At 38.5% G+C, this 27,807-nt stretch overlaps 1 protein-coding gene across 1 annotated transcript in view; it reads right to left on the bottom strand.

Annotated features, from left to right (window-relative positions):
• Positions 1-27,807, bottom strand: part of CNTNAP2 (contactin associated protein 2) — a 2,668,322-nt gene that overhangs the window by 114,051 nt on the left and 2,526,464 nt on the right. The window contains exon 21 of the mRNA XM_043968036.1: positions 25,264-25,357. Within this exon, the coding sequence (XP_043823971.1) occupies positions 25,264-25,357 (94 nt within the window). The remainder of the gene's footprint in view (positions 1-25,263; positions 25,358-27,807) is intronic.

A 27,807-nucleotide genomic window follows, 5' to 3' on the forward strand; every position in this document is an offset into this window, starting at 1 on the left:
GAGTATGACACAAAAGACTGAAATGAGAGCCCTAATTATAGTCATCAGTGAACAATTGCTTTAATGAATCTAGAGAGATAATACAGTGTAGTAGGTGCCATCAGCATGCGGGCTAAAAAGAAGATAATGGGGTTGTCTATTTTATGCACCTGTGGAATGCATTATTTAAAAACTGATCCCTACTCATTTCCAAAATGAGAGCTTAAACACTGGCCCATTCATTAAAAAATGATAGAGAAGGAATAATGAGCACCGCTCCTCATCTTTGGAAAATTCATCTAGTTTTCAGGTCCTATCCCTCTCTATGGAGATCATAATAAAAAGAATTTTTTAATTATAAAAAAGTGATCTATGTATTAGGGATTAATTTTCTGTCTCAAAAACAATACAGGAAAACATTTCAGGCTTGGGTCCTGGCCTTAGACTCTGCATATAGAACAGTTCTCTAACAGTAGCAGACGGCTAGGCTCTGGTTTCTAATAGGGCAGGTGAAAATTTTATGGGGAAATTTTTTTAATGTTAAGAAAATAGTCTTCTGTTTAGCATTTATTTCATCTTAGCCCACAAATGTTAACTCCCTTTAAGGAATTAAAACTAGCCCTGTTAGGGGAATGGGATTATCACATTATACCTTCATTAAAATAAGACCTGGAGTGAGGTGATGCTCCCAAATGACATCAGCTGACAATTTGGTGAGTAAAGAAATATAATTACATACTGCAAATACTAATGATAATTGCTGATGATTGCAATTTGTATTGCAAATGCTCATTTACTTCACCTTCTGGATTCTAGCTACTAGTGAGATTGTCATCAGAAATGTATGGCACGGCTTGATATCAGGATGTAATGTTATTAAAAGGAACAGCCATCATCTCAGTGAAAGAGAAGGGGATCATTATAAGCAGTTTTGGTAATGATACCACCATGAGTGAGAGACAGGGAGAGCTTCCCCTTTATCAGGCCACTTAACAATGTGGGTATGAGATATGTCTCTGGGAAAAAAAAACAAAACAAAACAAACCCTCTATACAAACCAAGTAAATGTTTTTTTTTTTTTTTAAAAAGGAAAAGCAAATCCTCCCAAAGTGACTTGAAATAGCCTTGGGAGAAAATAAAAATTGCCAATTAAGGTGGTAAAATTTTTCCCCAATAGAAAAAAAGTTTATCAAGAGCAATTGCTCTTTTGTTCTTTGTATCTCTTGTGTAAATGGTAGTTCTCAAACTTATTGGTTTCAAAACTCCTTTATATTCCTTCATTTTTCTTTCCATTTTTCTCTACCTCTCTTACTTTATCTTCAAAGTCCTTTTTTAGAGCTTCCATGGCCTGAGACCGATTCATATTTTTCTTGGAAGCTTTGGATGTAGGAGCTTTGATTTGGTTATCTTCTTGTGAGGGTGTATTTTGATCTTCTTTGTCACCCAAGAAACTTTCCATTTTTTTTCTGTCCATTTTTTTTCTAGCCTATTTCTTGATTTTTAACTCCTTCTTAAAGTGGGGTACTGCTCCCAAGATGCACTGTCCAAAGCTTCAGGGGTCCCAGGTGGATCAATTTAAGGAGAGGCAGATTCTTCACTCCCCTGGCCTGTGCTTTGGTCTGTCTACATTCTTTTAAATGATTGAGGGACCTTCCACCTCCAAGAGTTTATGTGAGTTATGTTTATTGGTGCTTCTGATGTTCATTTCAGTTCACTAAACATTTATTAAGCACCTTCTATATGCCAGAAATTAAAATGTCTCTATATTATTATGAAAATAGTTTTGATCTTGCACATTCCTTGAAAAATTCTCAGGGACCCTCTTGAGAACTGTTGTCTTAGTGTCTCACAGAGGGCCTGGAACATAGTGGGCCGTTTAAAAATGATCTTCTGGTTTTCACTATTGCAGAAAGTTATTTGACCTTTGTACTGGTGTTTGCCTTAATTAGCATTTCTTTCCTCTCCCTCTTCATCTTTCAGAGTTTACGTGAAATGTCATCTTTTAATTTTTCCTATTATTTTCTATGATTAATAACTTTTGACCCTTGGAACTCACATACTTCTGTTTTATACTTCTGCACTGCATTTCTATGTTATACTGTATTATTATTATTTTTTGGGGGGGGGAGGGCAATGAGGGTTAAGTGACTTGCCCAGGGTCACACAGCTAGTAAGTGTCAAGTTTCTGAGGCCGGATTTCGACTCAGGTCTTCCTGAATCCAGGGCAGGTGCTTTATCCACTGCACCACCTAGCTGCCCTCTAGGTAACTGTTTTTTGGTATTTTTTTATTGAATTGAATGAGCTCGGTTGAACCTACAGAATTGGGGAACAAGGACTTATTGGGACTTCTCAGTAAACCTATCTTAGAAGATGACTTGTGAATATGCTCCTTGAAAGGTGCTTCTTAAATCTCAAGCAAGTATACCTTTTTAAACAGGTTGTCAACATGTTATATTATATAATCTGACCCCAAAAGATTCCAATAGGCTAGAACTAATTTAAAAAATTTGATAGAGATAAATCGAAAAACTCTATATTTGGTTTAAAAAAGTAAACTATGACTATAGCATGGGACCAGGGTGGGAGTGGAAGGGAAGGTTTATGGCTGAACAACAATTCCTGTTTAAAACATAAGACCTAAGGCTTTCCATGGATGACAGATTCAATGGTGTCAGAATAGTTTTATTTGGAGGTATTTAAAGAGAAGTCTTGCAAGCAGGTTGCAGGAAGGATGAATATCAATTGGACTAGATGATCTTTGAGATCCAAACCCTTTCTGACCCTGACTTTCTAGGAATGGATTTAAAATTTAATTACTATTAGACAAACTGAACAGTTTTGGGGGGTGGCGGAAAGCAATCAGAGTTAAGTAACTTGCCGAGGGTCACACAGCTTATAAGTGTCTGAGGCCAGCTTTGAACTCAAGTCCTCCTGCCTCCAGGGCTGATGCTCTATCCACTGTACCCCCCAAGTGCCCCTGAACATTTGTTAAGAAAAAAACACTTGCATGAAGCTACTTGCATCTCATGCAACAATTCTGTTGCAGAGGAAAAAAAGAGGCAGGAAAAGATGGCAGAGCTTGAAAAGATCCTCTAAAATGAAATCAATATACATATACTCATAATCAATGACTTCAATGAAAAGGTAAGGACATAGATATTTTGGAAAATATGGCTTAGGAGTAAAATTGAAAGAACCCAGAGGCATGTAGATTACATAGAAGCCCATCTATAAGCACAGTCAGTTCTGCTATAACACATTTCAAAAATGCAAATTTGTTCAACACGGACTGACATATTAGGGAACATTCTGAACAAGACATTAGTTTTCTTTTATGTGATTTCTTCCTGGAGAAAGAGTAAGAATGCAGAAAACAACATCACTTTATAATAACTAACAGGCTGCAGCCCTTCTGATGGTCACTTCTACAAGCAAACTTTTAGGTCTTTGTCAAGGTAAATTGTCTTATCTATTGAATGTCTTCTAGGAACTCTGAGCAGAGAAGGGCTAGTCCACACTACCCCTGCCCTCACCTACCAGGAGTTTCTGCCTTCCTAACTTGCTTGTGTAGCCCCACATGCAGGATTAGGAGCAGCTCAGGGCCACTGACAAACTCACTAATTATCCTAGTATTTATGTATTTCTTCACAATTTAGCACAAACAAAACTGTCCTATCCTTTTTATTAGATTCCTATTTTTTTTTAACATGTCACTGCTAAAGTTTTTGAGCTTTGGGCCTCTATCCCCTTTCCCTCCACAAGATCAGTGGTTTTTATGATGGGAACACCATTACAGCAGAATTGGTGTATATTTTCCTTCAAGGGGAAATTGAAAATGTGAGTTCCAAATGACATAACAACAATAACAAATTATTATATTTTAATGAATAAGAAGTGACTAGTTACCAATTCATTTCCAAATTAGCTATTATTATATAGTCAGAACATTAATTTGTGAGAGAAAAGATCAAAATAAATATGAGGTTAGAAGAATAAATATAAGATGGTACAGAATGTGATTATATCTGTAGTCTGACCTATTTCAATGAGCTCTTGACAATAAAAATAGGAATAAATAAAGGAACAACCATTAAGAAAGACTATTAATATTTCCTATGGAAATAGAATGGATATAATTCAATTGCCATGAGGAAGTCAAACAATCTAGAAAACACCTTGGGGGCAGCTAGGTGGCAAAGTGGATAAAGTACCAGCCCTGTATTCAGGAAGACCTGAGTTCAAATCTGGCCTCAGACACTTGTCACTTACTAGCTGTGTGACCTTGGGCAAGTCACTTAACCCTCATTGCCCCGCAAAACTCAACAAAACAAAAACACCTTAGCTGGCAAAAGTCTGATCTCTGCCAAGAGAAGAGATTTGGCAGTCCAGGGCAACACTTGTTTAGAAAATAAACTTGTTCGGGGCAGCTAGATGGCGCAGTGGTTAAAGCACCGGCCCTGGATTCAGGAGTACCTGAGTTCAAATCCTGTCTCAGACACTTGACACTTACTAGCTGTGTGACCGTGGGCAAGTCACTTAACCCCCATTGCCTAAAAAAAAAAAAAAGAAAAAGAAAATAAACTTGTTCTTTAGGGAAAATATGGTAGAAACTTATGAACACTGTTATCCCATAAAACATAAAAAAGTGGTAGAAGGAATAATATGTTAGAATAGGGATTTTTTTAAACCCAGAGATAAGGATGCCCTAAAGGATTTGTGGATATATTAACTTGGTTGGGAAAAAAAATACATCTTTATCTTCACCACCTCTAACTTAAATTTAGTATCTTTTAAAACTATAAACGTAGGCAACAGACCATAGTAGTTTTAAGTTTCACCAGATGGTCAAAGGGGTCCATAACACATGTAGGTTAGAAAGTATGGTAACCAACCCAACTGACTTAAGATGAATAAAGCTAGTAAGCACAAACAAATCCTAGACTGATAGAACCTGAGGGTTAGAAAGGACCCCAGAATCTAATCTAACCTAATCTAACTCTTCATCTAACCCAGGATCTTCTCTATCCCCTTGCTTACAAGAGGCCATCCAACTTGTAAAAAGGAATTTTCCAAGTCAGCCGATTTTACTTCTAGACAGCTCTGTTAAGTTGAAATTGTCTCTGTCAAGCCCACAAACTGACATTTAACCAAATGCCTAATACTGAAGAGAAATCAACTCAAAATCTCCATATTTCTCACTGCAGATACAGGAAGGAACCTGTTCCAGATGTGCTGAAGACAAGAGTATACTTGTTCATAAAAGCCTAGTTAGGTGGCTATTTATTTGTGGCTGGAATCTCATAAAGACAGAACAAACATGTTCAACTTTGGAAAGCTCCATGATGCTGCTAGAGACAGCAGAAAAATAGTTTTCATGGCCGTGTGTGTGTGTGTGTGTGTGTGTGTGTTCACACTTATTTTCTAGACCAGACTTGTTAAACGTTCACAAAACAAAATCCGTTACATAGATGCCCCTTCATTTTAAAACTAGAGTCAATATGCAGCCTGCAGAGATCCGTATGCTGGAGTGGTGGTCCCTATTTCTATTTGAATTTGTGATCACGTATCTAGGCTACATTTATTTGTTCTTGAGACTATAACAAGATAATAGAGATAATGGCTGCTGGTGAGCATTATCCAGCATTCCGTGACTCGTGACTCGACTCTCCAACATAGCTATCCTGACATGACAGCATGGGACCAGTGGAATGACAATCCATCCTCTCCTAAGGAAGAAGAATATAATCTGTTCAAGAGGAAAGTATGGAATGAAAGGTGAACTGATCAGATGGGGAGGAGTATACTTGGGGCTCCACCACCACAACTAGCACCATTGTAAGTAATATGGCAGAGGAGGGAAGGTGAGTCACTAAGGCAAGGATACAGACCGGGCTGTGTGAGAGCCACATGGAATAGGTTCAGAGTCGCCGAACTGCTCATTGGTGCTGAGAACAGATTTGGTGATTCCTCACTTTTCTGTCCTTTGCTTCATTTGCACTGTCTTGCACTGTGGAGAGACAGATGAGCCCACCCAGCAAACTGTTCGTTAAGAACGTGTGATTTCCACGTTGCTGTTGTTTTTGAGTGGATTTTTCTGAGACAAAGCGGGTACCAGTTGCATTGCCATTCTATGTATTTCATTGCTCAGATGCAAACAAGAGCTGGTAAAATACTTGGTCGTGGGGCATGGGGGAAGAGGTGTTGGGGGGAACCCTGTGGGAGAAGAGAAGGAAGGAGGGAGAGAAAAAGAGACAGAGAGGATGAGAGACACAGAGACAGAAACAGAGAAAGAGGGAGAGGGAGGGAGAGAGAGAGGGAGAGAGAAGAGAGAGGGAGAAGAAGGGGGAGAGGGGAGAGGGATGGAGGGAAGGGGAAGGAGGAAAGAGAGAGGGGGAAGAATGGACAGAGAGAGATGGAGGAGAGAGAATGGACAAAGAGAGAGGGGAGAGGGAGGGAGGGAGGGGGAGAGAGACACACACATGGAAGGAGGGAGGGGGAGAGAGAGAGACAGAGAAAGAGAGACACACACAGAGATTTTCATTGTTTTTTGGCGTATTTGTTTGTTTTAGCCTTGGCAGGGGTGAGGGTGGTATATTAATTCACTTCATTATTTTTAGTCCCAGTGGTGCATAGATCTCCATTTTGGGAATAGGCCCAAGTAAGCCATGCTTCATTCTTGTCCCCCCTTAATTCCATGCTTCTGACTTTCTAAACTTAACCATCACGCCCCTTGCTCTCCTCATCTCCTTCTCTCCTCTCTCCTCCACTCCACTTTTTCAGCTTCTTTTGTTGTACTGTCTTCCCCCATTAGAATGTAAACTCTTTAAGGACAGGAACCTTCTCTCTTTTTGTCTGTATTTGTACCCCCAACTCTGTGTGTGTGGGGGTTGCCCTGCCTCCCCACTTAGCACTGGACCTGGCACATAGAACACACTTAATAAATGTTTGTTGTCTGCCTGCCTGCCTACCTTCCTGCCAGTCAAAATAAAATAACTCTGAGAAGTGCCAACATTCTGTCTTGGCCTCTACTTCTTTTGTAGCACATAGTAGGCATTTGGCAGATACCTGTAGAACTAAAATAAGATAATATTTGTTGAGTGCTTCGCAAACCTTAAAGAGCTATATAAATGCTAGCTATTATTAACTGAGATAAACTAGAGCTTATATGTCAACTAATGGTGTTTATTATGACTGCTGGTTTCAGACAGTGCTCAGAAGTCTTATTCTTTAAGCTCAGAACTGGCAGAATCCTTCTTTTTTTTTTTTTAGTGAGGTAATTGGGGTTAAGTGACTTGCCCAGGGTCACACAGCTAGTAAGTGCTAAGTGTCTGAGGCCAGATTTGAACTCAGGTACTCCTGACTCCAGGGCTGGTACTCTATCCAATACGCCACCTAGCTGCCCCTCAGAATCCTGCTTGATGATGTCATTAATGAAGAGGAAATAGGCCCTGTTTCCATGTGTTCCCTCAGAACAGGTGTACTGTGAATGAGCTTGTCATCATTTCAAGGGAAACAAAGGCAATTTCTCTCTCTCTCTCTCTCATCTCTCTCTCTCTCTCTCTCTCATCTATCTATCTACATCTAATGTTCTGGGTAGACAAAGAAACTTGAGAGAAATAATGGAAAACAATGGATACCAACACTTGTGTTTGCATCTATAATTGGAGGATAGGATCATGAATTCCAAGCCTCCATTTAAGGAGAGAGCTCAGCTCAGACATCTCATTTTTCACTAAGCTGTACTACTTTGGCATTTCTTTACCATGCCCCAAAGTTGTATACCTTCTCTTCCACCTCCTTTCAGCTTTTTGTGTATTTTATTTGTTCCTTTCCCATTAGACTCTAAGCTCCTTGAGGGCAGGACTGTCTTTTTCTTTTTCTATTTGTATTCCTAATATTTAGGACAGTGCCTGGCAATTAAGTGCTTAATAAGTGTTTACTGACTATTAATTATTAGGAAATATAGGTAAAATAATGGATATCAATTACTGACCTTGAGGTTGCCACTGACATGATCCAGATACCATTCCAAGATCTCTGAGTACTGTAGTGTTTACATGGGGTGGGGATACCATGATGAAATGTTAGTTTTCTTTCTTTTTAGTTCCTAAGTTCTTGAATATAAATTGAAGCAACTTAAACAATTATTGTCTGTTGAAGCCTATCTGACCACTTTCAGTGGAGTAGAATGTAACTTCATCTATCCTTAACCTAACTTTCTTGATTTAGTGAATGTTATCCCTATGCCACCCTGACAGCTGAGAAGTATCATGGATAGTGCGCCCCATGCTAGAATCAGGAAGATTGAGTTCAAATCTTGCCTCAGACAATTATTAGCAAGTCACTTAATCTCTACTCAGTGATGCTAGGTGGCATAGTAGACAGAGTGCCAAGAGTTAAGAAAATTCATCTTTCTGAGTTCAAATATTGCCTTGGATATTTACTAGCTTGTGACCCTGGGCAATTCCCTTAATCCTGTTTGCCTCAGTTCCCCAATCTGTAAAATGAGCTGGAGAAGGAAATGACTAATAACTCCAGTATCTCTGCCAAGAACATGTCAAATGGGGTCATGAAGAATCAGACACGACTGAAAAAAATGACTAAACAACTGATCTCCACTTCAGTTTCCTTACCTGCAAAATTGGGATAATAAAAGCATTTACCTCCTAGGTTTGCTGTAAGGCTTGTAAAGCTCCTTGCAAACCTTAAAACATTATAGAAATGCTTGCTATTATTATACTAGCTATTATTACCCTTTAAGTACATTACATTAGAGCAAAACCAGACTGCTAACTATTCACTGAATTGGTCCTGGCATCTCCTGCCTTCATGGATTTCCTCAAGCCATCTGTCTTGTGCACAATGCACTTTCTCCTCCACTCTACTTCTAAGAATCATCTGTTCCCCGGAGGCTCAGTTCAGGGGCCTCCTTCACTCAGAAGTCTTTCTTTGCTCCCTCAAGTTGTGGTATTCTCTCCTCAAGTCACTGCTTTTATACTTATTTGTAAATATACCGAAGCCTTCCTCCCACTCGACTGCAAACTCTGTGAGATTAGGAATATTTAATTTTTATTGAAGTAATTTGAAGTTGCCTATCAAGCAATTAATGGAGCATTTACTACATCTCTACTCTGTGCTTGGCACGGTATTAGGTTTTAAGTATGCAAAGAGAAAAACCAAAGAATCCTTGGACCTGAAGGAGTTTACATTCTATTCAGGGAAACACTATGTACTCATATCAGTCAATGTATGGAAGATGGAGATGAAGTATTTTGGGGTGGGGGTGTACTAGCAGTTAGGGGAATGGGGAAAGGCTTCAAAGTAGGAGGAGACATGAGTTGAGCTTTGAAGGAAACTAGTAATTCTAAGGGCAGCTTGGTGGTGCAGTGGGTAGAGTACCAGCCTTGGAGTCAGGAAGACTCATCTTCAAGAATTCAAATTCATCCTCAGTTGCTTTACAGTTGTGTGACCCTGGGCAAGTCACTTAATCTGTTTACCTCAGTTTTCTCATCTGTAAAATGAGCTGGAAAAGGAAATTACAAACCATTCCAGAATCTGCCAAGAAAACCCCAAATGAGGTCACAAAGAGTCCGACATGACTGAAAATGACTTAACATCAGCAATTCTAAGTAGTAGAAGTGGAGAGAGAGTGCATTCCAGCCCTGAGGGACACCTTGTACAAAGGCACAGTGATGAGAAATAGAATTTCAAGTTTGAGGAAAAGCAAGAAGGTCAATTTGGTTGAATTACAAAGTGTGAGAACATGAATGATGTACAATAATCTTGGAAAGGTAGGCTGGAACCAGGTTGTCAAGGACTTCAAAAGTTAGAGGAGTTTGTATTTGAGCCTATGAAGTCTAAAGCAATGTGGAACCTTGGAGAAAATAAATATATCAAATTATTAAATGTACCTTTTGAGCCTTCTTAAATGTCATTGGAATACCTTCTGAATATCATCATATGAGCTAATACTAATGTAGCCCACTTTATGATTTTTAGAGGATTTTGAATGACCATTCTAACCTCATTACTGACATCCAAAAAACTTGTGAGAACAAATTATCTTTTACTTTTACAACTCTTTGGGACAGGATAACCAATAAACTTCTTTTCCCTGGAATAAATGGTCTAGCAGAGCCCACTATATTCAAATTCAAATGTATTAGGGGAATCTAGATGGCATAGTGGCTAGAGAAGTAGGCTTGGAGTCAGGAAGACCTTAATTAAAATCTGGCCTCAGGAAGTGACTGACTGTGTGACCTTGGGCAAGTCACTTAACCCCATTTGCCTCAGTTTCACCATCTGTAAAATGGGGATACTAATAGGACCTACCTCCCAGGGTCCGTTGTGGGGATCAAATAAGATAATAATTGCAAAGCACTTAGCAACAGGGCTTGGTGCACAGTAAGCTCTAGATAAATGTTAGCTAGCTATTATTATTGATAAGAATATTATTTCCATCAATGCAGATATCAGTAGGCTTCACCAGACTGATAAAGGGGTCCCTGCCACAAGTGTTAAGTAAGCTTTAGAATGCTTAAAGGCGACACTGAGGAGACTGTGTTGGGTTTTAGGATGTGAGATTATCAGCATAAAATGATCCATTAATGGGAACATCACTAGGCATTTTCCATCAACAGGGAATTCTTTCCTGATCCGGACTCCTCAACGGACCGCTTCCATGACAGTGGCTCTTTATTCAAATTGGATCCTTGATTATTCCAAAAATCAATTTTGTTGGATTGTGTAGTGTCACAGCATGTTTCTTCTTGGTTTTCCCAAACTGATTTCAGGAGGAATAATTTAGCCCCTTTCCCAATTTGTAAACTGAGACTCTCAGAAGAAGATAAAAGGCTTATTTATTAGAAGGAGACCCCGCAGCGATCAAGGCATTTTTCTATAGTCCTTGCTTCTGTGAATGCAGACATTAAATGCTAATTCCTAATGTGTGATAAAGAGAGTACAGCAATTTCATTTCAGGGAGTATGTGCTTTGCAAATGTACTGAGTTATGGCTTAGTCACTTTTCAGAGTTTCTTTTTGAAGGTTAGAATCCTGAGATGCTTATTTCCCAGGGTGGGGAGATGTAGTGGTGGTGGTAGTGGTTTAATCTACTTGGACAGCTACACAAATACAGTCTTATTAATAGCAGTATTTAAAGACATTAAAAAAACCCTTATCTCTCCCACAGAGTCCCTTTCCCTTCCGAAGCATGGAGATGCTACATCCAAGACTTTTGCAAAGGCTTTCTGCCAGAAAACAGCACTTATAAGAAATATCTGTTGTAAACTTTTAATGCCTTTTTTATAGCAGAATTATTCACACACTATGGATTCTTAAAAGACTAAATAACTCTTCCAAGCAAACATTTAGTTTTCTATGGTAGGAGAACTCTCCCTTTAAATTGCTGGGGATAAATCCCAGGAGAAGCAGGGCTACTCAAAAATATGCATGACTTGGGGGGGGGGCAGCTAGGTGGTGCAGTGGATAAAGCACCTGCCCTGGATTCAAGAGCACTGGAGTTGAAATCTGGCCTCAGACACTTGACACTTTCTAGTTGTGTGATCCTGGGTAAGTCACTTAACCCTCACTGCTTGGTCAAAAAAAAAAAAAAAAAAGCATGACTCTGTAAGAGGAACTTCCGAAGCTTTAGAAAAGACTGACTTATTGAGGCCAGTGAGGTGCTCTCTCTAATACATCATGCTGCTTCTCATTATTCAGTCATTTTTCAATCATCTCTGGCATCTCTGTGACCTTATTTTGGTGTTTTCTCTGTGTGTGTTTGTGTTGGGGGGGGCAAAGATACTGGAGTGATTTGCCATTTCCTTTTCCAGCTCATTTTACAGATGAGAAAACTGTATCAAACAGAGAGTTAAGTGACTTGCCCAGGGTCACCCAGCTACTAAGTGTCTGAGGCCAGATTTGAACTCAGAAGATGAGTCTTCTTAACTCCAGGCCTGGCACTCCATGCACTATGGCGCCACCTAGCTGCCCGATGCTGTTTCTACATCCATTCAAATGAAATGTGACCTGATTTCTTTACATGCTGGTGTGTTAGTCCCCAAAGTCTCAGTGCAGTGACAAATTTTATAATACTATGACCGAAGGAAAATTCTGCAAAGGGGCCTCTTTCATCCTATCCTTCTCCCTTTCAAATACCCTTCTGTGCCCTCCTTTTGCTGGTCTCTAAGCACCACAAGGGATATACTTTCAAATTAATTTTTAAAAATGTAATGAGCATCGATTTCATTTACTAAAGAGCTACTCAAATGCTTATTGTAACACTGGGGACAAGGGTTCTTGAAGGTTATAACAGTGAAGTGTAAGTACTAGCAGGTCAAACCCCACTGGAAAGGCTACATGTTCATTATTGCAGGACCAGCCTTGGCTTTATTCCAAGACTCATCAAAAGAGATAAGTCTACCAGATGATCAATTTCTTTTGGCCTCAGTTGTTTAAGAGTAGTTAACTGGGTGGACCACAGAAGGGTGGCTCTGACCCAGTCAAAGTAGCATTTACATCAGTGAGATGATGAATCCTTGGGGTTTTTTTAAGGATGTTTAAAGTGCGGGGCCAGGGGAGACAAGATAAAGACAAGAAGATAGCTTCCATGTCACCATGCACCATACAAAGTAGTAGGGGATCTGCAGTCTACTCACAAGTGACTTAGATACAAAATAAACAAGGCAAAGCATGTACATGATGTCAATGATATGGAAGATTATTTCTGACCGGGAGTAAGGGTGAGGATAAGCTATTTTTTTTAGAAAAAATAATAAATGTTTTATTTATAGTTTTGGGTTCCAATTTTTAGCCCTCTTTCCCTCCCTCCTCTCATCCCTCCCTGAGGTGGCAAACAATCAGATATGGGTTATACGTGTATGATTATGTAAAACATTATCATATTTGTCATTTTGTACAAGAAAACTTGATTAAAAGAAAAAATGAAAAGTGAAAGAAATGAAAGTGAAAAATATCCTGCTTTAGTCTGTTCCATCAATATCAGTTCTTTATCTGGAGGTGGATAGTATGTTTCATCAATAGTCCTTTGGGATTGTTGAGAATAATCAAGTCATTTACAGTTCTTCATCAAACAATATTGCTGTCTCTGTGTACAATGTTCTCTTGGTTCTGCCCACTTCACAATATGTCATTTCATACCTGTCTTTCCAGTCTTTTTGAAGTCATCCTGCTTGTCCTTTCTTATAGCACAATAATATTCCATCACCATCATATACCACAACTTGCTTAGCTATTCATCCCCCAATTGATGGGCATTCCTTTTATTTCTAATTCTTAGCCACTACAAAAAGAGCTGCTATAAATATTTTTGTGCAAATAGAGCTTTTTCTCTTTTTTGGGATGTCTTTGGGATATAAACGTAGCAGTGGTATTGATAGATCAAAGGGCATGCACAGCTCTATAGCCCTTTGGGCATAGTTCCAAATTCCTCTCCAGAATGGCTGGGTCTTTTCACAACTCCACCAACTGTGAATTAGCATCCCAGCTTTCCCACATCCCCTCCAACATCCAATATTTTTCATTTTTGTTATATTTGCCATTCTGATAAGTATGAGGTGATACCTTAGAGTTGTTTTAATTTGCATTTCTCTGATCGATAATGATCTAGAGCATTTTTTCAAATGATTATAGATAGCTTTGATTTCTTTGTCTGAAAACTGCCTGTTCATATCCTTTGACCATTAATCAATTGGGGAATTACTTGTATTTTTATAAATTTGATGCACTTCTCTGTATATTTGAGAAATGAGACCTATATCAAAGATATTTGTTTCAAAAATTCTTTCCCAGTTTTCTACTTCCCTTGTAATCTTGGTTACATTAGTTTTGTTTGTGTAAAAGCTTTTTAATTTTATATAATCAAAATGATCTTTTTTACATTTAATTTTATTCTTTATATCTTCTTTGGTCCTAAATTCCTCCCCTGTCCAAAAATCTGTTTGTTTATTTTGTTTTTGGGGGGTGGGGCAATGAGGGTTATGTGACTTACCCAGGGTCATACAACTAGTGTTAAGTGTCTGAGGTTGGATTTGAACTCAGGTCCTCCTGAATCCAGGGCCAGTGCTTTATCCACTGAGCAACCTAGCTTCCCGTCCATAAATCTGACAGATAAATGCTTCCATACTCCTTTAATTTGCTTATGTTATCATCCTTTATGTGTAAATGATGTACCCATTTTGACCTTATTTTAGTATACAGTGTGAGATGTTGGTCTATACCTAGTTTCTGCCATACTATTTCCAGTTTTCCCAGAAGTTTTTGTCAAATAATGAGTTTTTGTTCCAAAAGCTTGGATCTTTGGGTTTAGAATAAGCTATTTTAATTCAGTCATGGTGGTGATAGTCATACCTGTATATCCTTACTACATTATTGGGAGTTTAAAAATGGCTACCATCTGCTTCTATGAGCTTCATTAAAGGGAAATCTCAATTTTAAAGTCAAATAATAAGTTGCTTATTTGGAAAGAGAGGCAGTCTGGTATAATAAATAGGGAGCTAGCCCTCAAAGACAGTTAGCCCTGGGTGCAAGTCTTTTCTTTGACACATTTAGGCTGTGTGACCTCAACTTCTCAGTATTCTAGGCACCTGTCTGCAATTCTAAGCTGCAGAGGAGATGCTATACCTTCATTGGTAGAGGGAGTTTCCTTACCCGAGAATTCTCTCTACCAATGAAATCAGATGCTTAGTACCTATTCCCAATCTCCAAGAGCTGACACACACACACACACACACACTTGTTGCTTGAAAAAGTACAAAAAGACAAAGAATGGAAAAGTGGACTATGGGTTCCTGCTCCAGGTTCCAAGCTCTCTTGACCCAGTGACAATGAACACTAATAGCAAGCCAGAACTCAGACTGGCCCTGCTCACTTTAGTTTGTTTTGCTTGACTCTTCAAATTTGTTTTGAGGGTTTTGACTTTGAGGTTTTTATTATTTTAGGGAGAGAAGCAGGGAGGAAGAGCAAATAAATGCTTGTTAATTGAAAAAACTGAAATAACCAAAAGCTTAATTATGAGGTTTCTCTGTGTTAATGAAAAGAGCCCAATTTTGGAAAGGAAGGGCAAAAATAATGGAACATTCTCGTGGGCTACCACAGTCAAAGAAAGTTATTGGTCTGTGACCCACCTTTCTGGTGGTATCTCCTTCCTGAGCTGGGTTGGTTTGAGAGAATAGACACAATCTATTGCTGAGACTGGAAGCTGAAGCTTTTCCATCCTGAAAGATCCTTCCTAAGACCTTATAGAGTTTCTATTTTCTAGAATGTTCAGAACACAGGGTCTGCAAACATCCTCCATTGCTAAATAACTCACCAGCTGGCAAGGATTGTGACATCACAAATAAAAGAATAGCAGCTGGTGAGTTATTTAGGAATGAATATTTAAATCATGCAATTAAAAAAAAAATTAACAAAAGTCAGGGTACAATGACTAAAATGTTTCTAAATAGACTTCCTAACATATAAAGTCTTATGTTAGCTGAGCTTAAAATGATATAGTTATAAATATTTCCTAGACAAGAGAAAAACGTAGACCTTTCCAGAGGACACAAAATGCTATTTTTTCCCAGCACTGCTTACAAAGATTTCCATTTCTGTTTTTCATCGTCTCAAATAAGGAGAAAAAAAGGAAAAAGTGTAACATCTTAATTAGATAGAATCTAACTAACTGGAAATATTAAGTAGATTCCCCTCCTCCCCTACAAATAGCTCTTAGGAGAAAAAAGACAAATCACAAAGAAATGAGCTGATATTGAACAGAGATTTACTTAAAAACTTCTAAGGGTTTAATATCCAACCCACCATCCTATGTCTTCTGCCTCTTATAATTATAGCAATGTGTACATAAACAACAAAAGTTCAATTTGAGCACATATTTGCCAAGTGTCTATAGTGCTCAAGGCAAGGTCCTGTCATGACTGCTTTACTTAATGAAGGTCCTGAAGCCCAGTAGTATCCTGAATTATCAGAGGAGATCCAGTTTTCATATGTTCACTATAATGTACTAAGGCAGAAAATGTTCATTTACATTTATATGAACATAGAAAGATTTTCTAGTTAATTCTCAGTTAAACAGAATACTCCATTCCCTAAAGCTTTACTGCTTAATTATCTTTCTATTCTGCCTTTTTCACACTGAACATTTTAAGTGGAATGAATAATGATTCTACTTGTCATTCTTAGATCTGGTTAGATACTTACAAATAAATGCTTGGTTTTGCATCAATAAAACAATCTACTTCCTTCCCCCCGCCCCAACTCCTTGTCAATTTCAATCTACTCTTGGGAAGTGAGGTGGCTTTAGAAGATAGAATGTTGAACTTTGAGCCCAGAAGACCTGAGTTTGAACACTGCTTCATACACTTGCCAGCTGTGTGATCCTTAGCTGACCATTTGACATCTCTCAGTTTCAGTTTCCCCATGTATAAAGTGGGAATAGCACCTCTCTGACATTGTTGTTGGGAGGACCAAATGAGCATGTCATCAACCTTAAAACATTATATAAAGGCTATGAGTGTTATTCTAAGTCTGAAAGTGTTATTTAAATGCCACTGACACCACCACCACCATCATCTGGACCCAAGATCTCTTCAGTGAGGTAACTCCTTTCAAACAGGGATCATTACAACCCCTCCAGACCTTTTCATCCTATTTAATTCTTGTGTATATTTCTTCATAAATCCTTCATCACAGACCCACAGCATGGGCACTGGAAGACTTTCTCTGATTCTTTTGATATATGGTGGTTGAGAAGTGGGGGAGGATGTTACTAGGGTAGCACTCCAGCTATATCTCCGCTACCTCACACTCTAGCTTCATGGCCCACCCAAACAATTTTCAGGTCATACATACATACATGTCCTTTACATTCTTTTTTAAAAAAATTTGTTTCTTTTTTCTTTTTTTTTTCTTTAATACTACCTTTCCCTTCCCCCAATCCTATATACATCCTCATACTGTAGTCTATTTATACTAATCATATCTTTTCATTTTCCTTATGTTCACCACTGACTCTTCTGAGATCTTATGTTCTATGTTTTTAGCTACATAGAAACACAAGAAAACAATGGTGCTAATGCCTCCATTTCCTGATGCATTAGGAGACCCCCAACAAAATAGAAAATTCTAGGTGATATAGCAAAGAGGAGCTCTGTATCACTTATCATTCCTAACATGAGTGGTTACTTGTGGACCTTTGACCTAGAATGCATAATGGCACTTTGGCATATCTGGGTATATCCTGGCATCAGTATGCTTTTCAGGCTACATTCAATAAAAATGAAAGACAGTTAATCTTGACTTCTCCCACAGGCCCCCTCTTGAAATCTTCACTAATAACTATAAAGGGAAGTTGATCAATGACAACAGTCCACAAGGGAACAATTAAATTATATCAATAAACCAGTCTCTCCACATATAGTTTCTCACACCGACTCAGAAGAACCTTTGTCTTTGTTTTAGATGGTATTCATAATTTACTGTAATAACAACAACAAATAAATGAATAGTTAGAATAGACTGACAGAATAAAGGAAGTGTATTAAAGGCAGATCCCCAAGTAGGATGAATATTGCTAATCAAAAAGTGATTACTAAATACAATGAATTTTAGAATAATGTAATATATTTCTATGTAAGATATGTGTATATATACAAATACATGTGTATTTATACACAAATATATGCTGTTAGTGTACATACACACACATTTTTAGCAGAAAAGGAAAGACAACTGATTTGTGGAAGCAGGAAGATAGCATCTATGACTGATATTCCAGAAAAGGGCATAAGCCTTTCTTTCATGCTGAAGCTATGTTCAGCTAGCACATATAATAAGCAGAGTTTTCGCTGTGGATTTTTGGAAACCAGCTCTCTTCACACTGCATTAAGAAGCATTAGTGGTCTAGTGAAAATTATAGACCCCTTTTCAGAATAAGGTTATTACTTGAATAAAATAAAATATCCAGGCTTACAGAGGAAATAAATTATACTGAAATATTGTTATGATTTTTAAAAATTCTATGAACTCCAGATTTAGAATCCCTGTAATAGTATAGAAGGTGGGGAGAGATAGAGGAAGGTAAGACCTCATCACAGTGGCCTACGTGAGTTTGGCTCTGGGTACCAAATGTTCCTAAGGGCTTATGTCTTTGCATTTGTTGACCTATTTTAATTCTTCCATGAATGTTCTTATGAGGGATCTTGAGTGCTTAGCTATGTTGCCAAAAGTCCTAATGTCTTCATGAATGGAGAAAGCCAATGGGATATGATTGAGAACAACCTGAGTCACTAGCAGAGGAAAAAATTGTGTTCTTGATAGTACCTTCTGAATCATCACCTGTTCTCTGGAGTATGCCTATGTCAGAGGTGAGCAATCTAAATACATATGTAAAATATCAAGAATTTTTAACTTGATTATCATCCCCTTTATGCTAAACAATTGGCTTTTTCTAGAAGGGACTTCAGTGCCTTCCCTAATTAAATTAAGAATTCTTTACTTGGGTGAAGAAGAAAATGACCAAGAATCATAAACTCTTAACTTGTGTCCATATAGTATTTCCTTCATTCAGTGTATTCATTACCCTTAAAATATACATGGTAAATGTTTACCCATCCTCAATTACAATACTCGAAGTGAGGGGCAGAGCACTGCCCCCAAGTGCATATCATTTCCCTTTTGGATAGCTCTATTATTAGGAAGATATTTTTTAACAATAATTCTATATAACTTTTCCTTATGGGGTTTCATTCTATTCTCTAGATTTACATAGAATATGTTTATTTTCTATTCTGATTGATAGCCCTTCAAATATCTGAAGTATTACTGTGTTCTTCTCAAGTTATTTTTCTTCCAAAATAAATGCCATTCATTTGTTCACAATTCTTTATATTGCATGATTCCTAGATCTTTCAGTCATCCCATGTGCCTTCCTCTTGACATGCTCCAGTGTGTCAATATCCAAGTGATGATGTAGAAAGGACATCTGTCACATAGTCAGAAGTCTTAGGCTCAAATGCCAACTCTGACATTTTCTAGCTATGCAATTGGGCAGGTAACTTAATCTCTCTGATCTTCAGTTTCCTTTTTTTGTAAAATGAAGATGATAATAACCATTAGCTATCTTACAGGAAGGTTTTGAGGAAAGTGCTTTGTAGAACTTAAAAATGCTATGCAGAAATAGTAATTATTAAAATTTACCACTTGGAAAGGAATGCAATTTACCAAATGCTGCCTAATCCATGCACATTGCAGTGAAACTATCATATCTTCTGATCTAGCCCCACATTTCTATTAATTTTGCCTGAAATTACACTGACATTTTTGATGACCATGCTACATGGATGATTTTTTATCACAATCAATTATAATCCACATGTTTCCCTCACTTTACCAAGCCCCTCCCTGCCTGATGACTCCTGTCAGGACTTTGTCCTTCTGCACCTGGGTGCTGCTGATATTGTGAACTTAAGTGGAAGAATGATAATTTATTACTAAAAAATGTCATCTCATTAGATTGGGTTCACTGGTCCATACTGTCTAGACCTGTTTAGACGTTGATTTAGTTACTTACTATATTAGCTACTTATTTAGTTACTTACTATATTAGCTTTTCTTTCAAAATTTGTATAACTTTCAACTGTAATAAGTATTTCTTTTGGGGGCAGCTAGGTGGCACAGTGGATAAAGCACCAGCCCTGGATTCAGGAGGACCTGAGTTCAAATCTGGCCTCAGACACTTGACACTTACTAGCTGTGTGACCCTGGGCAAGTCACTTAACCCTCATTTCCCTGAAAAAAACACACAACACAACACCAAACAAACCAAAACTAAAACCACAAACAAACCCCTAAAAACAAATAAGCATTTCTTTTTATTTACTTGTCCAGAAGGATAAAGCTTAACAGGACAGGACCAAGATGGAGCTCTGTGGCAGGTGACTGAAAACCTCCTTCATAATTGAGATCAATTTAGTAGTCAATAATCTTTAGTAGTCATTATATTGCAAGTTCACTTAATTGCAGTAAATTTACTATCAAGACCATAGCATAAAGCATATGAAGTCCTTTAAAAACCACAATATACCACAACGTGTCCATTACTTGCACCAGCCTTTTTGCTATTCTTCACCCTTGACACTCCCTCTCTCTTCTCCATGACCCAGAATGCCCTCCCTCTTCACCTCTTCTTTATAGATCCATCAAATTCTCTAACATTTAGTTCAAGCCCTATCTTTTACACGCAATCTTCCCTGATCCTCCCAATTTCTAGAGTCATTCATCCCAAATTATTCCAAATTCATTTTCTGAGCAATTATGTATTATCTCCCCCTGTTAGAAGGTAAACTGCTTGACAACAGTTTGTTTTATTTCTGTCTTTGTGTTTCTAGTACTCGTGATTGCTGACTGACTGGTTGATCAATTACTATTAGCCAGCTCACATTTCTCCATCCTTTCCTTAAGGATATAATGAGCAGCTCTGATAGATGTATTGAAATTAGGATGTACTGTGTATATCTCACAGAGAGTTAGAATTTTGAGCAAAAAGCCACATCGGAGAGACTCTCAGCTGACGACTTCATTGAAAATGGTGACAACTATAATAGCTGACATTTCTATAGTGCTCTAAGATTTGGAAACCAGGGAGAACAGAGAAGGGAGGAAGAGAATAAGCATTTATATGGTTCATACTCTGTGCCAGGAATTGTGCTAGGTTCTGAGATGATTTTATATCTCATTTGATCCTTACAACAACCCTGTGAGGCGGGTGCTGTCATCATCTCTATTTTACAGTTGGGAATTGGTGCCAAATAGAAAGTCAGGGCTACACAGCTAGTAAGTGTCAGAGGCTGGATCTGAACAAGTCCTCCTGATTCCTGGCTCAGCACTTTATCTCGGGTGCCGTCTCACCACCTAAATGTAAATGTTATCTTATATCCTCACAACCTTGCGATTATTATCTCCATTTTACAGAAGAAGAAACTGAGACCAAGAGTGTCCAAGGTCACACAGCTAGGAAGTATCTGGGGCAGGATTTTGACTCAGGTCTTTTTTTTTTTTTTTGTAGGTGAAGTATAATTTTAATAGAGCTATCACGAGTCCTAAGATCTTACTCTTTGTCTTCACTAAACAAAAGTGAATAAACTCAATCTGTAATAAGAGAAGTTTAAAGTAACACATAGAGGATTTCTTCATAATGAGGTTTGTTAAATATGAAAATAGATTCCTGAGTACGGTTCTTCTCTAAAAACATATATGCAGCTATTTTAATCACAACTCAGGTCTTCTTGATTCCAAGTATAGCTATCCACTATACTATCGACCTCCTCTTACAATAAATAAAACTGGAGGCAGAGAGATTGCGTTAGTTGCTTAGAGACACCTAGTTAGTTAGTGACAGAATAGAGACTAGAACTCATATCTCTTGGCATTTAATGCAGTAATCTTTCCCATTATACCATGCTTGCTAACTCCTTCTCCTTTGTGCGCTATCCTTAAATTTATCAACCTAATGTTGGTTTTTGTTCCCATTTACTTTCTTGGTTGTGGGGGGGTGGTGGAATCTCTTTTTAATTTCTGGTATCCTTCTTAGATTATTTATTCCTTCTGTTTAGGAATCCTTTATTCTCTCTACTAAGCCAGAGCACAAAGAGAGGTTCTCTCAACCTTTTTTTTATTCTGTCCTGATGGGGAGACTACTTTGCATTCATGGCATCTGTAATGATGAGTACTTCAGCCAGCAAATGCACTATCCATCTTCACCCTGAATGTCATTATTATACATCACTAGAGTCTTGAGGTGAATTACATGACTTTGTGATTGCCTCTGCAACCAAACTGCTTGTTCACTACTGGATTTTTAATGTAGTTTCTCCTGGAACTAGTTGAACAGCAGAGTTTCTGGCAGACACTATGTTCTTTCCCATACTTAAAAGACAAACAAACAATAGAAGTAGCTAGAGCCACCACTGTGCCCTTCAACAAACACTGGGGGTTTGAGAGTGGCAGATTCCCCTCCATGCCCTCTTTCTTTGCCCTGGGGGAATGGCTCCTTGTTGGGATGCTTGCTAGGAAACCTTAGGACTATATGCAAAGGCTGTGTTTGGGTCAGGATCTGGGGCCTAGGAGGAGAGGGATGTGATGCTCCCCTTCCCCAGCACTAAGGAATGGCAGTTATACCATTGAAAGTTTTCAATATCAATCTTCTTTGGGCAAGATGACCACAGGAGAGAAAGGTTTCTTTAAAAGAAAGCAATGGAAGTACATAAATACAGTGATGTAGCCATTTTTCATAGGATTCTTTTCCATTTTTATCTTGACCCCTGATAGCTGTGCTTTTGTACTTTCATTTATTTATGAGATGAAATGGGGCTTCAGGATCTCATCTCATCTGATGTCAGATCTCAGGTTTCCTCTTCATGGCTACCACCCAAGAGAAAAAGGGGAGGATGATTTCTCTATAAACAACTCAGCTCACCACCCTACAAACTGTTGACCTTTCACTGCATCATGCTCTCTGACTTCATCTGTGGTTTCCTTTTCTTCCATGTCAACTTAATCTGACATACGCAACTAGTTTAAGTACACAACTAAATTTTATTACGATGGGAAGGAAATTCAGCCTATACTGTTAAGGCTGAACACAGATATGGTTCATATTAATCAATGTGCTTTACACAGATTTAAAATACCAAACAGTCAGTCCCTTCTAGTCAAATCCCATTATGATTCCTTTTTAAGTGATAAGTTTCTTTAGAGGGTGATTCTTGGTTAGCATTTTTTTCTTGTAGCATTATTATTTTCATAGCTAATGCAAGCTACAGTTATCTCTTCCACATGGTGGGGGGGGGGAATTAGGGTATGGCTGGAAAATCTGCATAAAATTTTTTGGCCCTCCCTCTATACCAGAGAAGTCTAAATTTTTTTCTTTTATGGGGTGTTTGCAGTACCTTATTTTCAAATTTGGATTGGTATTATACAATCCTATACATACATTTTATACATTTCGGAGTTTCTAAACTTTTTCTGTGTTGTATATGTGTTGTCTGAGGCTTCCACAAAACTGCCCCCAAAATTCCCAGTTAATTTCTTATGCTGACCTGTGATATATCGATACCCGGGATGGGGATAGTGGCAATGTGGAAGGGCTAATTGTATTTCTACACTAGAATCCCTTTTATTTTTTAAAAGAGTGAAGTTATTTCCTACTGAGGCCCCAAGTTTATTCCTAAATGACTTCTGATTGAAATCACTGTGTGAGCATGGCTGCTTTCATCTCCGACTAACTTGTCTCCTTCCTTCTTTCTGCAGAGATCATGGTTTCTCTCTGTCTCCTCTCTCTGGATTGTGAAACAGGACTTATTCTCAGCCAATGCACTTTGGATCTGCTGTGAAGGTCCTTCCTTGCCCCTGTCTTAGGCTGCTCTCTCACGTTGTTTTCCCCTGTTCTTTGTCTCCCTACTTGGTCCAGGTTGGGCTTCTCTTTTCTCAGCCCAGGAAACTTCTCTTTATCATCACCCTTATTCAGGGATTCAAGGGATCCTATTAACATAGTGAGGGTAATCCTCACTGGCTTCTAATAAGCCTTTCAAAATGCTTAAGACTCGTCATTTACATTTTAACACTGGCATTACCAGACCCCTCTTTGGGAGTAGAGTCACCCTTAAATGAACAATCTTTTTTTGGGGAAAGAGCTATTTTGCTCCAATTTTTATAGATTTGTTTCCTTTTGATTATTACCAAATAGGTGAAACTTTAAAAAATTAGAGTAGAGGGGGATAAAGTTTTCTTATAGGCACCAGCAAAGCAAAGGTCATAAAGGAGGTATACAACTTAGAGATAAACCACATACATTCAAACAAAGAGCTACTGAATGGGGATTCAATTTAACTTATTGGCCATTATTATATAGTTCTCAAAATATTCCCCCTATTTTAAACCATTATTGAGGTAATACATGGTATCTCAAAAGTCTTGGTGTAGCTTAAACCTTATCAAACTAGCTTATATAGCCGGTTTTTTTTTGTTGTTGTTGTTGGTTTTTTTTTTTTTTTTGTGAGGCAATTGGGGTTAAGTGACTTGCCCAGAGTCACACAGCTAGTAAGTGTTAAGTGTCTGAGGCCGGATTTGAACTCAGGTCCTCCTGAATCCAGGGCCAGTGCTCTACCCACTGTGCCACCTAGCTGCCCCTATAGTCGTTTTTAAGCTCATGAAAACTTAAAACTGCACTAAGACTTTGGGGACACTATTTTCATAGAATTACGAAAATTGCAGATTTAGGAAGGCACCTCAGAGTTCATTTAGTCCAATCCTATGAACAAGAAAATAAGAATCTCCTCTATTGCAATGGTGTCAAACTCCCTATGAGTCACAGACTGACTTGGAGAACTAAAAATTTATACTATCTGTTTTACCATATTTTGATTTATTTTGCTAAATATGTCTCAAATGTTGGTGAAGTAGGTAGAGCATTGGGCCTGGAGTTAGGAATATTCAAATCCAGCTTCTGTCACTGTGTCATTCTGCCTCCTGGGGCCAAGCACAAAATAGCCCTTTAAATACTTGAAGAGAGCTACCATGTGCCCCCTCCCCAGTTTATTTCCTAGTTTCCTTTACCTGATCCTCATGTGGCATGATGAAGACCTTTTATCATCTTAGTTGTCCTCTGCTGGACACCTTCCACTTTATCATGATTCTTTATATTTACCCAGAACTGAACATGCTATTTCCAGATGTGGTACGCTGGCCCTGCTGTATTCTTGCCTGATCATCTTCCTCTTCCTAGTCATGCCCAAGACTATGTTCACATTTTTTGGCTGCTGATTTACAAAAAGCTTAGAGTCCACTCCATCTTGTCTCCCTTTCAAATGACTCAAAAGGAAACAAAATAGGTCATGGCAAAAATGGTAAAAACATTCTGCTACCCTGAGGAAAAGAGCAGAAATTCCACATTTTTTCCAGTACAGAACTTTTTGACCCGGAATCTTCTATTACAAGCCCAAATCTAGTCTACTACTGGCTAAAGAAAGGAGAGGAGCATCATGGAGCAAATACAACCAACGAGGTCATAACATATCTTTTCTTTTGTACCATGGGGCACACCATGCAGGACTTACTCCATTTTCTCATGTGGAAAAGATGTGTTTTTCTAGTCTCAGAGAGAGGGAACGTATCATTTTTTAAATCCAAATTCAGTTTTGTAAGCTTTGTCTATAACCATCATTTTATTCTTAATGTTTATAAAATTTCTTAAACAAACAGAAGGCTTACCTATCACTTTTCCTAGAAAGAGAGACTTAGGAGAATTGAACAGCGTGTCAGATGAACTTGGCAGACTGTAGCTCACTGAAGAGTAATGATCAAGCTGTGGGAAAAGAAGAAAAAAAAAACAAGAGAAACTTTTAACAGAGTGTGTGGTTATCTTGCTCTGGAATCAAGTCTTCCTGCGGGGATTACATCCCTGTTTCAACCTTGACAACTGGATGCTCTCATTTCACCTGCGGCTACTGATGGATCTCCTTGAGACTGGAGGTCAAAGTATTGTTTTGCCTGGGTAACTCAAAAATGGCTTTGATTTATCCATTTATCCATCCCTGGACTTAGCAAATGACTTCCTTCCTCGATGGTTTCTGGCACTTGCTCTTGTCAATGGGGGTTAAGCTAGATTGATGAAGTGTCCAATATTTGGTTTTGAGACAGAAAACACTTTGCCTACAGTACTGGAAACATGGTCTTTATTTTAGGAACCTTGCCAAATGTGGTTCCCTTTGGCTTTTTATATCATTAACATTCAAAGTATTACCTATCTTTAGGCCCAACACATGCTTTCAAGTGTTTAGTCTGAGAGAGAGGGAGAGAGGGAGAGAGGGAGAGAGGGAGAGGGAAAGGGGGAAAGGGAGAGAGGGAGGGAGGGAGGGACGGAGAAGGAGAGAGAGAGAGAGAGAGAGAGAGAGAGAGAGAGAGAGAGAGAGAGAGAAAAGGAGAGAGAAAGGGAGAGAGAAGAGCTGGGAAACATGCTCTTGGCAATGGGAACTGGAGTGATGCTGTTTTCCGGAATATAACATGGTAAGGATGGGGAAATGGAGATTAAAAAAAGAGTCACTTCTCCTCTACCTAGCCTTGCTATTTTGGCAGCAGGAATGGGTTAGAGGCCAAGGAAGGAAAAAAAAACCCAACAACTTGGAAAACTCAACTTTAGGGAGAAGATAAATAAAGACTCCCCATTAACATCTCTCAAGGAAAAATTCAGTTGCTCTTATCATCACATCAAAGGATGACATCTTTCATTGTACCTCTCATTTGACACATAATATATGACCTCCTATTGCTAGTGATCCTTTTATATGCAAATGCCTTGCCTCATATAGCTCTCAGAGGGTAGATATAATGTCTTGCATTTTTCATCTTCTTGTGGAAAATATGCAAGAGGACAGTTGCTCTTTGGCCTACTAGTTGTAGGCTTTTTGACATGTCACTGCCTCTCTGGGCATCTATTTCCTCATCTGAAAAATGAGGGGGTTAGAGTATGTGTCCTCCAAGGCCCCTTCCAGTTCTAGATTTGTGAATTTGTGACTCTGTTTTATTCTTAAACGTATGGTTTCATAGATATTAGCTAAGATAAAGGAGAGGTCTATATCATGAGGATCATGTTTTCAGAACATTAGTTGGCCTTGTCTTCCATCAAGGCCCTTTTCATAGTAAGAAGGTAAATCTGGAATCCTGAAGGTCTAGTTATATGGCCTGGGCAGGTCTTAAGATGATGGAAAGATTTATATTTTTTTTTGGTGGGGCAATGAGGGTTAAGTGACTTGCCCAGGGTCACACAGCTAGTAAGTGTCAAGTGTCTAAGGCTGGATCTGAACTCAGGTACTTCTGAATCCAGGGCCAGTGCTTTATCCACTGCACCACCTAGCTGCCCCCAATGGAAAAATTTCAAGAATGATTTTGGTAATGCTTTTTGAAGACAAGCCTAGCTAAATAAGGAGAGGCTGATTACCAGGAAGGGGCAGGGTAGAGTGGGATAGAGGATATGTGGTGAATTCTTTGGTCAGAGAGACCCATGAAACAAAGAAAGATATTAATGGCCTTTAGTCCTGCGTGGTTCCCACTGATTTCTTCAATGAGAGTGCCAGAGTGGTTGAAAAGGGGCCAGAGAGGATTAAGATTCGCAACTTTTGGACTATCTTTAAAATTTCAAGGGGCAGGTAGGTGGCGCAGTGGATAAGGCACTGGCCTTGAATTCAGGAGTACCTGAGTTCAAATCTGGCTTCAGACACTTGACACTTACTAGCTGTGTGACCCTGGGCAAGTCACTTAACCCCCATTGCCTCACCAAAAAAAAAAAAAAAATCATTGGACTGCTAATGCCCTAAATGTGAACTCCTTGTCTAATTACCAATAAATAGATATCTACTCCAAAATGTATCCTGGACCACTTTGTCAGTCTGGTAAATGAAGTCTGTGGACCCCTTCTAAAAATCCTGTTTTTAAATGTAGAAATAAAACACACAGATTTACAAAGGAAAATAATTTTTATTGAAATACAGTTATCAAAATATATTTAAAAAATAACTTTCCAGATCTCCTTAGGTCTATTTATAAACCCCTTGGGAGTCTGTGGACCCCAGGTTAATAAATCCTGTCCTGGAAGGTCATATCAATCTTGACATTCTTACTATAAATCAAAACAGAATAAAAGAAGCAAGTTGAAACTAAATTGAAGAATGCCTCTCAGGTTCTCCTTGGAGACAAAAACAAAGGAAGTGTCAGAAAGAGTTTTACTGTGTGCTCAAAGGAAACATGAAAAATCATTTG

This window comes from Dromiciops gliroides, chromosome 5 (assembly GCF_019393635.1).
Source record: "Dromiciops gliroides isolate mDroGli1 chromosome 5, mDroGli1.pri, whole genome shotgun sequence".
NCBI lineage: Eukaryota > Metazoa > Chordata > Mammalia > Microbiotheria > Microbiotheriidae > Dromiciops > Dromiciops gliroides.